We start from the raw sequence: 17157 nt of genomic DNA on the forward strand, positions 1-17157 counted from the left end.
CAGGGCTGGATCCAGGCAACTGGTAAGGCAGGTGGTTTTTCTCTGAATCTTGCTTTCTCATCTCCTATCTTCTCTTCTCTCCTTAGACTTCCATGCTCAGTTCCCCCAACCTGTCTTCGTACCTGATTATCCCCAATAGGGCATTAAGTCAGTAATATGTAAAATAACCTTGAAGTCCTAATACCATACATAAAAGTTTTCATAGTCTACGCACATCCAGTGTTCAGGGCAGTGTTTTTGTAGGAAAAAGCTGTAATTACATCTGGGAAAGAATTCAGAAAGATTTGAATCCAGAATTCAGGATATGTGATAAATATAGGTCCCCGCTGGGCTAGTCCAGGACCAAGTTGGCGTGTTGGCATGCAGAAAACTCCTGAGCAAATTTGACTTTGCTTCCACCACTCCAGAAACTTGGAATGGATATAGTCAAGTCCTGGGAAGAAAGACGCAGATCCGAGAAGACTGAGTATCCAGGATCCAGTAAGGATCCAAATTGATCACGGAAGTTCTAACCCAAGCCCAGTTCCCCCTAAATCAATATCATGTTTGGGTTAATTTAGACTTTCCTCAAACTCATCAGGCTGCCTCATAACCTCCTTCCCAGGGCATGAGTCCTCTTAGCATATCTCCTGCCTGGAGTAGGTCTCCCTGGCTATCCCTTACCCTCATTAATTAGCATCTGAAAAGAGAAAGAAAGAGTGATTTGTCAAGACAGTCACCCCATGGAACTTCCCCTAAACATTTTATTCTTGTCTTTTATTTTTAGCAATGACATCAGTTGGGTTAGAGTTTGGTTTCTAATGAATCAATTCCATTCACATTGCCCTCTTTTAAATATGCCAAGCAGATTTTACATTACAAATCTACTATTTTTAATGAGATTTAATGAAGCTTATACTTTGATATTCAAGGATTTGTGGATAGTCAGCAGAGTGGGAAACGGCTGCCTCACTTATTGGCTATGTATTTGAAAAACAACTTTCAGAGAAGTCATTAAAGTAACATGTGTCTTCCCTCTTCAAAACCCTCATAATTGTTTTGAGTACATGTGGACATCACAAAAGAGCTTTCTCCAGTCCTAAGCTCTTGAAAACCAGGAAGTGTTACAGCGAGTAGTAACGGCAGCTCCCCTAGAGCCCTGTCTTTTTAGATCTGAGCCATGTGTTATGATAAATAAATAATCCCTGAATTACTTGCTTCTGGCAAGGATGTAACAATTTAGATGTACAGCTTCATAACGCCCACAGGAAAGAATTTAGGAGAAGAAAAAAGAATCCACATCTTGGCATGAAAAAGGGAAAGGCACGTTAACAACAGAAGTTACAAATGTGGAGAGGACATGGGGGCCTGACTCAGAGCCGGAGAGAAAATAAAAAACTGGAGATTTAAATACCAGTAGTTGGATCTAAAGCCAAAAAAAAAGATGAACTCACAGATACCAAGAGTATTAAATAACCAGATGTTATGACACTGTCATCATACAAAGGTCACTGCTTATTTCTGAACCTCAGTCCTGTGGAATTAGCTGTTGTTTCTGGACTTAGTCTATTTAGTGCTGAGCTTTCTGTGAGATAAAGCCATGCATCCCAAGTGTATTTTGAAGTAACAAAAAAAGAGTTATATTAAGCCTCTGAATTTAGTGTGACTGAAGCTGTTTGCCAAACCTAATATTTGTAGCCATACTTACCATTTATGCAAAGAGCCAACCCCTGGAGATGAATGGGTGGCAATTACCCTATAAAACCTCCTTGATGGAGTTAGGCTTGAATGCTACCCACTTGGATTTCGCCAATGGTGGATATAAAAAATTGCCCTGGGATTGGCCAGGTTGGCTCAGGTGGTTGGAGCACCATGCTCCTAACGCCTAGATTGCTGGTTCAATTCCCACATGGGCCAGTGAGCTGCGCCCTCTACAGCTAAGATTGTGAATAACAGCAGCTGGGCTGCTGTGAGCAGCTGGAAGTTGGCGTGAGCTGCTGCTGTAAGCTATCGTGAGCGGCCGGTGGCCAGTGAACTGCTGTGGGCTGCTACGTGCTGCCATGAGTGGCCGGTGGCCAGCGTGAGTGGCCGGCAGCCAGCGAGAGCCGCTGTGAGCGACTGACTGCCTTAGCCAGGGGGAGCGCAAGGCTCATAATACCAGCATGGGCCAGGGAGCTGTGTCCTACACAAGTAAATGCAGAAACAATGGCTTGAACTGGAGTGTATGTGGGTGGGGATATGGAAGAAAGGGGGAGGAAAAAAAAGGAATTGCCCTATCTGGAAAAATCTTTTTCTTTCTTTTTCTTTTTTTTAAACTGATATCAAGGACATTACTCAATGTCTTTAAATAAGAAAATCCTTGACAAATTCCCTTTAGAACCAAGCACTGGGAAAAGATTTCTTCCTCCTGATGAACTGAACTGTTTCCTAAAATTACACAAAGAATTCTGCAACCAGCTGTCTTCTACTTTTTCTAGGTTGGCGGAAAGCTCAGGCGTTAAGTTTTATGTTTGATTGCTATCATTCTTCTCAATCAGAATTTATTGTCATAGTTTCTTCTCTTTCCACTTTTATTTTTTGGTTCCTTTTGGTTCTTAAAAATTTTTTTTACAATCTCAATTTTTTTTTTCTGAAGTGGGTGGCATATAAAAAAGGTACAATTAATTCAGAGACTTAAAATGTGCCTCTTGAGACACGTGTTTCCAAATGGCACTGCATTCCCCTGGCAGAATATTTGTTTCCTCCCTCTCCATTGTTTATTTACATGAAGTGAGAAAGGACAAGAAAGCGAAAGACAGCAAAATCCAGGGTTGAGGGTTTGCCTGGAAAATTCCCAGGAACAAACAATAGTCAAAATAATACTGTCTGAAATGAAGACAGGTCCTATGGAGAATTATGATTTCCATGTTCAAAGATTCTTTCTTTCTCTTGTACAAACATAGTTGGAAGCTGGTTTTAACCAGTTCTTTCCTGAGTGCTCAAGTAACAATTGAAATAAGAAATGTGCTCCACAAGTGTTATCTTCTCTGCTGATATGTGGAAATGTGGATGTGTTTATACCTGTAGTCCATGGCAAGAAGGTGGAGCTGGCAAAATGACTGACATTAACATGCAGAAGGGGACCTGGGAGATTTCCCCCATCCTGGTTGCTAGCCACATTCCTAGGTTTCTAAGAAATCCATTAAAATCTCTGCATTTATTTTAAATCATCCATAATTATTAACAAGGTTTCAGAAATTAGTTCACAACTTGGAAGATTAGCGTTTAGATAAAATTACAAAGGTCTGGGGGCTGTTTCTTTACAAACGAATCATCGTTGACTTTTTGTGTGTGTTCTTATGAAGAAAGCTCTGTGGTTTCCTAATTCTGTGCACTTTTAAAGGCATGGTGACAAATACTGACTACAGTACCAAGTTTCCCCGAAAATAAGACCTAACCAGAAAATAAGCCCTAGCATGATTTTTCAGGATGACATCCCCTGAACAAAAGCCCTCATACGTCTTTTGGAGCAACACTTAATATAAGACCTGGTCTTATTTTCGGGGAAACACGGTAGGTTGTAGTTGCCAGTAAGTGTGTTAAATGTATGAGTTTTTAGAAAGGGAAATGGGAAAGAGCTTAGAACAGCAGAAAGTACTGGTCTGTGAGTGGAAACACTCGTACTATCTGGTACAGTAGGAACAGTGGGCTGTGTGCCAACTGGCACCCCATGCATTCTCCCCCTTTCCCTGCCCAGGGAGGCTGATCCTGCCCACTGTATCACCCAAGCCCCCTGGCTGTCTGGTGTCCCATCGGTCTTTTCCTGGCAATGACAGGTGGAAAACAGGGAGAGTGAGTAGATGACTCTCCCATGCCAGCACTTGCTTTTGCCTCAGCTTTGTTTTTCCTCTTAACCCTGCCACATCATTCTAAATGGTCCCGTGTTAAGGTTTTGGCGTATGAACTATCTGAGGAGGGTTCTGTTTTTAGCCAGGCCTCTGATCGATACAAATAGTAACCAGGTTTAGCAAAATGGAAATGGTTTAGAGCAGTGGGGTTGAATTCCGAATCTGTGGGATCATCACAGCTCTGTCTGCATCCTTCCTAAGAGACTGCCAGGTGGGGAAAAAACGCAGGGAAGATTAGTTGGTACTGAGCCGGCCAGGCCCTACTGGCCTGCTGCTCTCATGAGAAGTCTAAGACCAAGGACACTGCAAGTAGCCTGGCCACTGCTTCAGAGGCTTATGTTCAGTTTTACCCACCAACGATGCTAACGTACTTGGACGCTTGGGGATAAAAAGAGTTTTGCTCATGACTCAATCAAAATTAAAAAAAATTTTTTTTGTTTTGTTTTTTTCAATAGGCATTTGACAGGAAGGTGAAGCAATCACATAATGGGGTAGAGAGGCAGAGTCCAGGCTTCATTCTGTGGCAGAAGTATCCTCAGGACCTTGCACTGTGCTAGAAATGCACATAATTATGGGAAACACCGGGAAGACTTAGGGAGGACAGAAGGCCTGAGCCGGCAACGACATCCAGTCCTTCTTATTTATATATTATATATATGTATATATATTACATCCAGTATAACAGTCATTTGTACCATCTCCCAGGAACACGCCAGTGTTTCCGAGGCAAGGCAGGGTATGGGGGTCAGGACGGGGGCCAGGCACGGAAAGGGGCAGCTAAAGTGCAGGGCTGGGGGCTGCCAGCGTTCACAGAAGCTGCAGGAGCTTCAGGGACTGTAAGAGGGCTCTGGGCTCCGCGGATGCCAGGTACTGGCAGCACAGCCAGTCCTCCAGCTCCACTCCGCGCCTGCGGTCCACCGCCTTCTCCGCAAACTTCATCATCATCAGGGCCCGTTTCATGTCGATCCAGTTGTGCAACGTGCTGCACAGCGCGTCCTCCGAGGTGCCACGCTGCTCCACCAGCTCCCTCCGCGGCCCCCACAGCAGGCACTGCAGCACCCGCTTGGCCTCGCTGATGTGGATGCGCTTGATGGGGTCGGCCTCCAGCAGCAGATGGGCGAGCTGCTGCAGGCCGGGCGAGTAGAGGGACAGGGTGGGTAGCGGGGGCAGGTCTTCCTGCCGGTAGTCCTGCTCTCGCAGCTGGGCCCGCACCTCGAACGGGTTGGGTTGGTGGAGCAGCTCGTAGATGAGGATGCCTGTTTGGAACTCATCAAACTTGCTGTACTGGGAGGCAGACACGATCTCGGGGGCCAGCCGGGCCTGGTTCTTTTTCTGCTGCAGGTTGGTGGTGCCGCCTGGCTTCTGCTTGGCCTTCAGGAAATTGCTGATGATGAGCCGAGGCAAGTGCTTCTCACTAGGCACTCCCTGACAGGCGGGAGGAGCCGCGGTGCTTGGGGTGACACTGGCTGGGAGGGCGGCGGAGGGGCTAGGGGAGGCAGTAGCAGCAGGGGAAAGGGAGGTGGCGGTGGGAGGGGTGCTGGAGGAAGCCGAGGACACAGGGGGAGTGGGGGTGGCAGGCCCGGGAGTGGCCTGCGGGGTGCAGTGCACCAGCAGCAGATTCTCCAGGCACAGGTCCCGGTGAATGACCCTGTGCTCCTTCAGGCGCTCCAGCCCGTTGCAGAGCTGCAGAAGCAGGAAACACACCCGCCGTTCGTACACTTCAGGCTCACACTGATGGTTGGTGGCCGAGTCCCGCACAAAGTCAGACGCCGTCTGGTGGGGCACCTCTCGCGTGATGACCACCACGCAGTCCTGCTCCTGGGCAGGGGGGTGAGAGGGCAGGGCAGGCAGAGGGTCCCTGGGCATGTCCGGAGCGGCGAGCATGCTGGAGGGCACCGAGGCCACAAAGTGGCCGCAGTCCTGCTGGATGTTGAAGTGCACAGGCACAGACGGGCTGCAGTAGGAGGCCGTTTTGGGCTCAGGGGTTTTGCAGATCTGTGGGGAAAAGGAAAAGTGATGTCAGGAGTGGGATCCATCATTCTGTTCAACAAATGGTGTTGGGACGTTTGGAAACCCCCATTCGAAAAGGCGAATGTAAAGCCTTACACACAAATGAACTCAAAACGGATCACACAGACTTAGGGGTAAGAGCCCAAACATCCACATTTCAGAAGAAAACATAGGAGAGAGTCTTTGAAATCTTGGGTTGAGCAAAGATTTCTCAGATCTCACAACCAAGGGCCTGATCCATAAAAGAAAGAATCGATAAACTTGACACCACCAAAATTCAAAACTTTCGTGCTTCAAAAGATACTTTTAAGAAAACAGAAAGGCAAGTCATAGACTGAGAAAAAAAATATGTGCAAAACACATATGTGATAAATGATTTGTATTCACAATTTCCAAAAATCTCTTACAATTCAGTAATAAGATAAACTTGCCAATCAAAAAGTAGGCTAAAGATATTAATAGGCATTTCACCCAAGAAATATGTAAATGAACATAAGCACATGAAAAGATGTTCAACATCATGACTCATTAGGGAAATGCAAATTGAAACTCCAACAAGGTACCAGATGACACCCACTAGAACGGCTATAGGAAAAATGGTAGACAATAACACACGTCTTTGAGTGAGCAGAGAGATGGAAACTCATATATTGCTGGTGAAATGTAAAATGGTGTAGTTTGGAACACAGTCTGGCAATTTCTTAAAAAGTTAAAACAAAGAATTATCACACGACCCAGCAAGAGTGGGGTCCCTATAGAACAACACGTAGTGTGGCCCCCTGGGATTGGTAAGAAGACATCATGCTGCCCCCAGTTTGGGCTGGGCAAATTCTCAGGAAGCCAAGTCAGAGCTGACACAGGCAGCCAGCTTTGCTCCGCACTCCTCACACCTGAATCAGCAGCTAGCGGACAGCAGATGTGCTTGACTGCTGGAGCACTCCCTTCCTGGGGAACCTGAGGGGCAGATGCAGGCTTTAAACCTCTAGGCCTTGGCCACGTTCTCTTAGGCTGCCCTAGTTTCTAGATCCAGGTAAATACGCAATGCCTACTAGCTGGCACAACCTGCAGGGCTGATTTTGGTGGAACTGCTATGAGGAGGCCACACACTTTTCCTCCAAGGGTGAATCAGAGCAGCTGAAAGAAAACAGAAAGCTCTCCAGGGACAGAGAACCCAGAGGGCCAAAGGCATGCTCTGAACCAAAGGTAAGAATAAACAAGCAGCTGATCTCCAGCTCCTTCGGGGAATCCCACAAGCGTCTCTTTCCCACCTCTTCACCACCTCCTTGTCCTGACAACAGTGCCAGCGACCAAGCATCTTGAGCAGCACCAGTCCTCATCTAGCCGCCACACAGCTGGACAGCCACACACCAACAGGCCTCCATTTCCCTGGAATTACACTGGAAAGGACTGAAGATGGTCTCCTCTCTCAAAAGGATATTGTGCAACCTCAGCCATGCGTTATAGAAATGTAAGGATCAGCATGTAATCCTGAGAAGAAAGGCCTCTCGCATCTACCTAGAAAACATCATCCTGCAAACAATCCCCAAACAACCCTTCGGGCTGCTGCATTGCCACTCAGATGATTACAGCAGTGTTCGTGCAGCACTACAATGCTCACAGGTGCTGTTTTTAGAAGTTCCATGGCGAGCACCTTTTCACAGAGGTCTATTTATATTATATTGCAGCTATACAAACCTTCTCAGCATGAAACCTAGGATAAAAGAGTTCAGCCTCTGAGGAAACTTTTATCAAGATAATTGGGGGGGGGGTGCAGGGGAGGTAACACATTAATCTAGTAATCTCTCTATTATAGAAGTAGAACAGAAATAAAAGGGAACTGCATTTATCCCAGACATTGGTTCCAATCACACTAACAGAAACAGATCCTGGAATACATATGGAAAGGGCATTGCTGCAGGCTCTTGTTCTAGCCCACCCAGCTGCCTTCAGCTTTTATATGGTAGGCTTCTGGAATACTATTTAACTAAAGGAAATTTGGAGTGGGGGTTGGGAGTGGGGTCCTTAAAAAACAGTCTTGCGTATAAATATCCCCCACTGTGTATGGACTTGTCTGGGCTGCCATCCCACATCTGCAATGTGGGAAAAGCATTACTGATGTCGGGGTCACCCCCGTCCAGTGAGAGCTTCTCAGTCACAAGATACCAACGGAACTCTTGTGTGTGTGAGTCACTGTGCCTCGTCAATACTCCCCCGCAGTGTCTTATTAAATCTCAAACAAACCAGTGAGGTAGATGCTATCACAGAGGAGGAAACTGAGGCTTCAAGTGGTTAAATTATTTGCTCATGATTATACAACTGAGAAGTAGTCTAGAGGTCAAAGTGGGCTTTGGAATGCAAAAGACATTGGCTTAAATATAAACTCGGCAAATACTAGCAGGTTACAACCGAGTCCCATTGTTTGCGGTAGTTATGTTCTATTTATTAAGTAGCCACGAGCACTGAATTAGTGAATACTGAACCACTGTCCTAGGGAGAAATACAATGTGAAGTTCTTGCAAGCCTCTGGTTACAATATTTGTATCCACTGGCCAATATATAACCTTGTCTTATATGGGTTTGTTTCTGTTCTGTTTAAAGAGGCCTCTTTAACAGATGTTGATTCATTAACACTTGCATTCATGGCCAACAGCACTCTAATTCATGCCGGAATGAAACTTATCCAATACTCTCCTGAAGGCACATCACAGCCTTCTTGCACTGAAGAACATTAGCTAGGACTTCAGCACTCAGCGAGGCCATTTTAAGCTGCAAAATCACCAACAAAAAGCACAAAAATGTGAAGAGCGAGGCACTAAATAGACGGCGGAAAGGACACGGTTGACAGTGCTGAAACGAGAAGGGGGAACGCCACCTTATTCTACCTCAGCTCGGAATTTACACGTAAAGGTGACTCAAATTTCCCCCCACTCTCTGCACGTCCAGAAATAACCACAAAAATGCCACAAGTATTGATTTGAGGTTACACATAAATTTTAGCAGCAAATTCATAAATACAGAACCCATGAATGAGGACTGACTATATTTGTCTCAGTCTGTTTTCTCCTCTGTGTACCGGGCAGTGACAGCTCCTTCCTCCCAGGGCCATGGTCAGCATTAGATGACACCACACAGGTGTGGCTTTCGGCACGGCGCCTAGCCCAGGTGAGCAGTCACCAGGAAAGGTTGCTATGGTGACTGTTCAGGCAGGTTGGGCTGCAGCCACGCTTGGTGCTGCCGGCTTGCAGGTTCTTGTACCAGCCCTTACTGCACAGATGCCCGGGGCCTGGGAAGTGTTTCCAAGGATCCCTTTTCTCAAGGGCATGAAAGGCCTGGGCCCAGCACACTCCCAGCAGAGCTCCAGAGGAGCTGCTGACAATTTGCACAGAGATGTAAATGAAGGAGCAGAGTAAATGGCCCCTGGACTGGAAGTGAGCTGGTCCCACATCAGTGAGCTTGTCCTCTGCTGGACTGTAGCTTCCTCACCACCTGCATGGAGAGCAGGGTGGAGGGACAGACGACAGGGTCGGGGGGCAGGAGGCTTCCTCTCAATCCCCGTCTCCCCTCACCACCACCCCCTCTCCCCATTTCATTTTCAGGGTGTCTGTGCTTAGGTTTTGGCTCAAGACCTTCACACAAACCTTTGGTTCTGCTCACATTTCAAAGGTTTTGTTGAGCCGAGTCTTTTTAAACTTTGCAGCCATGGCCTCATTTGCGGTTGAGAATCTGGGCTAAGTCACGTCTGTTAAATAAAAAGCCCAGCCGCCTTCACACAGGTCCCTAATTACCCAACTGGAATTCTCGTTGACTAAGGAATGAAACAGCTTCAAAACCTTGCACACAGCTAATGATTTTCACTGCCACATATTCATGGTGTAGCGCTGCAGAGCTGGCTTCCTCTCTTTGGTGCTGCAGGGTGCTGAGCCTACAGACCAGCACCAGGCATTCGGGGGAGCAGGTGGGAACATGCTTTTGTTAATGGGGACTCGCAACCATGGCACCCGCTTCCCAGGCACAGATGAAATGAGCTCAGCAACAGACAGGCGGTGGGAAGGGGGACCAGCTCCCCCGCTGCGGAATCCAGATGACTGTACTCCGTCTAGACTGCACAGTTAATGAAGTGGAACAGCTGCACGTGCGAAATGATGGTCCCCATCCCACACCGGCCCCGCCCCCCAGGACCAGGCCAGGCACATTTGCAAATTGATATTGTTGTTCCCCAGACTCTTGTGTGTTTCAAGCTCGTCTCCAAATTTCCTTTTCACACGGTACAGAGATAGTCCTTCAGCTGTCAAGTGTCTGGCAAAGTCAGACCGGAGAGCCCTGGGCCTGTCTTCCTTAGAGGGCCGAGGCCTGTCTTCCAGTTTCTTTAGGGTTTACGTTTCTAATGAAATGAGGAGCAAGACTTCTTTTTACCATCCTCTGGGAAAGATGCATTGTACCAACTCTCTGCATTGTTCTTCCGACTGTGGCGAATGCTAGGAGGTCCTAGAAAGCAAGCTGCACACCAGTCACTTAGGGATATAAAAACCCAACCCCTTTGCCCCAGGTGGCTCTTTAGTTCTCTGCAGTAGAGACACATCAGTTTCACCCCGCGGGCAAGAGGGAGTAAGCCTCTTCCTCCAGGCTCTTCCCTCCCTCACAATGGAGAGGTCAGCTGTGTCTTGGCACGGAATGAACCCCCAGGTCCAGCCCAGGAGACCAGTGGGAGTGACGGATGCACTGGACACAGGAAGGTGAACGCAGAGAAGTGACGCCCAGCTCACCTTCTCAGGTTCAGTGCGCCAGCAACAATGAAGAACGTCCTGCAGGCACCTCCATCCCCTGGGCTTTCAAGGATTTCAAATCCACATCCCTTTTGTTGGATGCATACAGTCCTCTGGCTCTGGGCCCACAGTGATAACAGGCTAACTGCTCAGCTCACTGAAGGATGTGCTCCCTCCCTCCTGACTGGATACAGCACCATCCTGATAGGAAGGGAAATGCTGTGATTGCTTCTTTTGTTCTTCTAATCATGGCGGGGGAAGTGGCAGGCAAGGACAGAGTACCCAGAGAGAAGCTGCTGGGTGTAGATTAAGGAGGCAATGAAATTCAGGAAATCCACAGAATCTCAATCCAGACATTTGTGTTTTCTTCCACCTTGGCCCCACTTCCTAGTTCTTCAGGGCCTTGATTTCTGTATAGTAAACTGAAGCCTCCTAGTAGCAATTCCCTTCCCTAGTTCTTTTTTTTTTCTCCCACAGGAAGGCAGCAAGTAATTATATACAAACCCTTACACACAGAAACCATGGGTGACCAATCTATAGTTTATGGTGGTATCACCAATTTCTCAAAAGAAAAGCCTCAAAGTAAAATTCATGGCAATTTTCCTTGGCGGATAATTATCACATTTTTTTAAAAAATTTCGCTGTTAAGCATGACGCTCCCCCACCATGGCCATTTCACGTTAGCTTACTGTTTACATTTTTTTCTAACTAGAAATAAAAGAATAGCGTGGGACAGGTGATGGCAGAAGACAGCTCCGAGTTCCCCTCCTTACTCCCACGAAAGTCTGCATTTATAGGAGGGCCACAGACCCATAGATATTCAAGGGACACCAAAGAAGACAAGAAAGGGGGCCACATGAACAGACTTGAGTCAGTGGCAGAGCGCAGCGTGGCCAGATGGGTGCAGACGCTCCACCAGCTGGCTCCGCGCTTCACCCTGACAGAGCAGTGGGGTGTGGCAGCAATGGCTCGAACCCAGGGTCAAAGATTAAAGAGCTGGGTTACCTGGGATTCATCACTTCTCTGAACTTCATTTTTCTTTTTTTTCTTTTTTTTTTTAGTTTCAGGTGTACAAAACAATGCAATAGCTAGACATGCACAGCCCTCACAAAGTGACAACCCTCTTCCCCAACCTACCACCCCTCCGACATCGCACGCAGCCACTGAACTTCATCTTTCTTAACAGATAGGAATGTAGACTTTGGAGACAAACTCGGGTTCAGATCCATCTCTGCCCCCAACGAGCCGCGGGCAGATTACTTAATCATTTGAAGCCTCAGATCCCCATCTGTAAAACCTACCTACCCTGTGAGGATTCAAGGTCAAGTAGTTATACTTACTATACTCAGTCAGAAGTCTAGCTGTACACTGAATGATCAATCGATTGTTCAATACGATGCCTAAGTCTAACTCTCCTTCCAGCTCTATTTCACAACAATTCACGCCTGAAAGCACTGAATCTTCTATTCATAGCACAAATCTCGTTGCCCCATGTCCTGGGCCAGGCAGAGTGTGAAATCATTGAGCATGAAATGTTAAAAGGACGCTTAGGACTCAAACCATTTTCCTGTAGCCGGGAGAGGTGAAATGACTTGCTCAAGCCGCCATTCTGGCGAGGCAGGAGCAGCTGGTTGTACTGCAGAATGTTAGGAAGGGTGGCACCTACCTTCACAGCGTAGGTGCTGCCGGGGTCCTCGGAACAGGTGGCACAGTAATAAATGGCATCTCCTGAGTCACAACAGGGCTTATTGCAGGTCAGCTTGAAGAGTGACCAGTTATTCTCATTGAAGTGCAGCTCCTTTTTCTGACCGCCCATGAAGAGGTCCTCACACTTGGCCACAAGGCGGGCCAGGGACTGGGCGTAGAGCCCCACCAGCTTGGCATAGGTGCCCTCCTTGCTGCTGATGCTGCTCAGGAGGCTATGGAGCTGAAGCTGGGTGCTGCTGGTGGACGCCTGGCTGGCCATGCTCAGCTGGGAGGATGATGGGACCCCTTTGCACTGGAGGCGGGGGCTGCCACTGTTGCTTCTGCTGCCTGCCAGCCCTGCGGCTGGGACCCAGTGGCCACTGCCTTTGAAAGTTTTCTCCAGAGGCTCAGAGGAGGAGAAGGCATGGTGGTGGCGGTTCGCGGGGCTTGAGGAGAAGCTGAAGTGGGATTCCTCATGGGCACTGACGTTGGTTTCCGAGTGGCTGAGATTCAGCTTGGGACTTGCCGTTCTCGGCTTGGGGCCGCCCTGGGTCCAGAAGAAGCCATCTGGTGAAGAGGCCGCCCGGCTCACTAACTTCTTCTGGGGGAGAGGCGGAGGCTGCAGGGGGCCACTGGGGGACACATCCTCAGCGGAGCCCGAAGGGAATGGAACAGGAGCAAAGAGCTTCTTCCCACTGTTGGTGGGTGAGTGATTCGGCTCAGATGATGGGCCTGAAAACAAGAAACAAGAACAATGAGGCTGGAGGCCAATGCCACTGACTTCTAGGGCCCTGTGGCTTGATTTGTTTGTTTTTTGTTTGGTTTATTTATCTGAAAGCAATTTATTTTTATTTATCTCTTGAAGTGACGACCTACGCACAACGCAAAACATTTTAAATGCCAAAAAAGGTGGACAGTGGCAACGAAGTTTTCCTCCTACCTGGCCTTCAGCACTTAGGCCCTCTCATTAGAGGAAACCACCCCAGCATATTCCTCTGAAGACACGCCAAACAACCCAACAAATGCACGTGCACACATTTATACAAGGAGAGCAACTTTTCTTGGAATATTGCTTTTCTTCATTTAATGCTACACCTTGGAGATATTTCAGAGCAGATGTATCTAGTTCTTTTTACAGATCTATCTAGTTCTTTTTAATAGCTATCTCATATTATCATATGAAGGTATCGTAATTTATTTAGCCACTTGTCTCTTGATAGACACTCCGGTTGCTTCTAATATTTTGCAAACAATGCTGCAGGAGCAACTACGAACCTCAACGTGTGTGGCGTGGCGGGATCTTTTTTCAAAAGTCAGGTTTATAGAGGGCACAATTTACCTACAGTAAGATCCCCTCTCTTAGTGTGTAGTTCTATGAGTTTTGACAAACACCCTAATGGCTTTGGGGAGCAGGGCTGGCCCATGGATAATTTGGAAGGCAGAGGAACATGATTTTATTAAAGAAACTGCTCTTAAGGGAAAGAGAGTCTTTCCTGAGCTCTGCAGACCCAGAGGGGTGCCCATGGACAGTGAATCCGATGGGAAGGTTCCACATGGCACAGGGGAAATTTAGAAACATCTCAGATGGTGAAATGAAGGGCTCATGTAGACAGGGTGAGGACTGCACTTTACTCTTCGTGTCAATGTATACCATTGAGGTTTCACAATGAAACAAGAGTTCAGGTAAAAAAAAAAAGTATGTAAGAAAAAGTTATGGACATTGGAAACAGGAAAGGGCAAATTGAAATAATACTCGTTTCTTTCATTCTAACAAGTGACTGGAAGATGTGCACACTATTTTAAAAACAGCTTTTAAAGCCATAACAGAAAACACTAACTGTATTCGTAGTTGTAAAATGCACCCTATAATCCTGAAGGTTAAAATGTGACAGAAAAATGGGTCTTAGATTCAAGGGAATAGGTACTTATGACATGGACCCCTCATTTAGCTCACTGTGCCGTGTCATCTTAAGGGTAAGGCATGTGGTGCCTGTCTCCCTCCCCACCTTAGCAGAAAGGCTAGAATGAAAGAGATACAGCAAACACATAGGCCTGAGGCAAGCAGGGAAAGGCCACAAAGGAAGCAAATTATTAGTTTTGCGTCACCTCACTCAGATGCACATGACCTTTTTAGGACTACTCCTGAATAGTTAATAACCTTGCATGCCCACACTGAGTCCCTCTCTGTTTTCTGCAACCAAAGTGAGGACAGAATGACCCCTAAGGACAAACACTGGTACCAAGCCCCTTAGATCAACCGTGGGTCTCCCCACTTAGGATGCTCCATAGGGAGGAGGGACCCTCTGGGCGGCAAGGTGAATGCCCGTGTCCTCAGGGCTCTCCTTGCCCCAGGCAGGGCAAGCACTGACATCCATGCCCCGGCCTCACTGACACGCAGACACACCCCGACAGCATGTGGCAGCAGGGCGCTCCTGCCCAGTACATCCCTGAACGCAAAGTTCACAGAAGGACAAGCTGGTACACACGGATTGTTGAACATAGGAGCTGGGAACCAACAGGTTCGTGCAAACAAAAACCCTGTGCAGCAGAGGGAGGCTGTCAGCCCTCCTCACCCCATCCCACATCAATACCTTTCCAGGCTCCACCGTCTCTCACCAGACCCAGGAGGAAGCAGGATGCTTTGCATGCTCCCACGTCTGCAGGAGGCAGTCACTCAAGCCTTCCAGTGGTTTATCAAGATCGGAACAAGTTTTCCTTTCCACCTAACCCCCTGGCTAATGACAGGCAGGGTGCCTGCCAGCAAGGCTGAATGAGTGATTTATATCCCTTCCGGGAGGCCCGGGTTAATTATAAATCAAGCAGCAGTGGTGCAGTTGGGACCAGTCAGCTTCACGCCCATGTATTCTCCTCTCAACAGTCCGAATGGGGACACGCAAGAAACAGCCAGCCAGAGGGGAGATCCTAACTGCAGGTGACATCACCAGGTTCTGAAATTCTGGAGTCCATAGGTCCACCACCCCATGCTCCCCAGGAAGAAGTTTTATGCCTCCCAAGGGCTGGTCCAACATGGGGACAGATAAAGGCTTGGGTGGTGACACTTCCTCCCCTCCTTCCTCTAGCAGCACAGGCTGAGAGGAGGAGATTCAGTCACTAGATCCTAGGCTACAAAAGGGAGAAGTAGCAAGACCCCTCATGTGTGGGGCTGTCACCGGACACCAAGCCTCAGCCAACAATCCCCCAGGTGATAAGCAAGAGGGTGGCTGGGCGGAACCACATCCATTTCCTGGCCTTTCTGTATTCTCGAAAGCCAAAGCCCAATCCCACCTAACTGTTGGATTCTCAATTTATTATCAATACGCAGAAGATAGGGGATGAGGGGAGAAAGTGGAGTGTGATGAGAATCCCTGGTCAATGCTTTAATCAGAGCCTCCAGTCACAGGGACAGCCTGCCTATGGTCAGGACTCCTGGTCCCCAGTCCCGCGGCCAGGGAGGTCGTGACAAATCAGGTCCTTGGCTAAGGCCCCTCTGTAAGCCTTGTGCTTATTTCCCAATCCTTACTGGTTTGTCCCCCTTGCTTTCCTTGTAAAGCTCGCCTTCATGCCTCCAATGCGTCCCTTTCTGCCTCTGCTCTGAGCTGAGTTCATAGTGGGATGAACTGGTAACTAGCGGTTGACCTACTCCACGCCACCCCGACTTTCCTCATTTCTAAACTGCCGGGATGGCATCACTGTGAAGGCCCCTTCCAGCACTAATAGTCTATAATTTCAGCCACTCTCTCCATTTTCAACCTCTTCTAACATGCATTTTGTCTCAAAGCTGCCTCTGAAATAAAATACCTCTAGGCAGATGGTTATCTTGCTTCAACCCTTCCTCTATCTCTAGTTCCCACAGCTTCCAAAGGTGAACTTTCTAATCTGTAAGGATAGCAGGAATTTTTTTTTTTAAATAATCTGTACACTCTTATTCCATAGATTACCAAAGAGAATTAAGAGGTTCTGCTTTAATACAAAAAATAAGTCATGTTTTGAGGCAGTGGGAGGAAACAACATTCTCCCTGACCCTCTGTGTTCTCTGCCTTTCCTGGGGATGGTGGGGACTGTGCTTGCCCGTGGCTTTGATCAGAATCTGTATCCTGTAACTACTTAGGCAAGGAGTACTGGGTATTAGGAAGAGGCGTGGCTTCAGGGAGTAGAGAGTGGGCTGGCTTATTTTCCTTTATTGTTTAGATCAGGGGTATCCAAACTTTTTTCAACGTTTTTCACCAAGGGCCATATGCGGTAAAATACACAAATAGCCGGGCCACTCACTCGAGGTGAATTACGTATTGCCTCACCTGGTTTATTTAAGTAAACTAAATATATTTTTGGAATTTGCTGCAGGCCAATTAACAATGGATCATGGGCCGCAGTTTGGACACCCCTGGTTTAGATGCTATGTGCTGGTCACCCACCCCCTGCGTAAAGCACATCCTAATCAGAGCATGCACTGCAGAACGCTCCTCAACCATGCAGTTCCCCAAAGACATAAAGTACTGTACTTACCGGAACCTCACCCGGTGAAGTGAGGCTCATCTGAAATGTGCACTTAACCCATATAAAGGGGCATTATATAGGCATATTGTGCTTTTTGTATTTGGGGGAAAAAATGTATATTGCCTTTCAGCCTGAGGCATCCTTCTGAACTTATGGGTCCTTGAAGCTGTTCTCCAGATGTGGAACCACAGAGGGTGAGAAGACCACAACTCCCAGCAACCTCAGGACCGTCTAACATCTCAACTGTTAATATTCTCAGGGCTACTTTGAAATAGATGCCAACATGTGGCCCTTTTTGAAATTGATTTCTCCCCTGCGAGACAAACAGTACCTATTTT

The 17157-nt window shown here is 47.6% G+C and overlaps 1 protein-coding gene across 3 annotated transcripts in view; it reads right to left on the bottom strand.

Moving 5' to 3' along the window:
* Positions 1–864: 864 nt before the first annotated feature.
* The window catches only part of PRAG1 (PEAK1 related, kinase-activating pseudokinase 1), a 63512-nt gene continuing 47219 nt past the window's right edge, over positions 865–17157 (bottom strand). For all 3 annotated transcript variants that reach the window (XM_081045976.1, XM_081045975.1, XM_081045977.1), the window contains 2 exons: positions 12306–13057; positions 865–5861 (listed from right to left, as the gene is read on the bottom strand). In XM_081045976.1, the coding sequence (XP_080902102.1) occupies positions 4674–5861; positions 12306–13057 (1940 nt within the window). In that variant the 3' untranslated portion in view covers positions 865–4673. The remainder of the gene's footprint in view (positions 5862–12305; positions 13058–17157) is intronic.

Source organism: Rhinolophus hipposideros (assembly GCF_964194185.1).
Source record: "Rhinolophus hipposideros genome assembly, chromosome: 4".
Taxonomy (NCBI): domain Eukaryota; kingdom Metazoa; phylum Chordata; class Mammalia; order Chiroptera; family Rhinolophidae; genus Rhinolophus; species Rhinolophus hipposideros.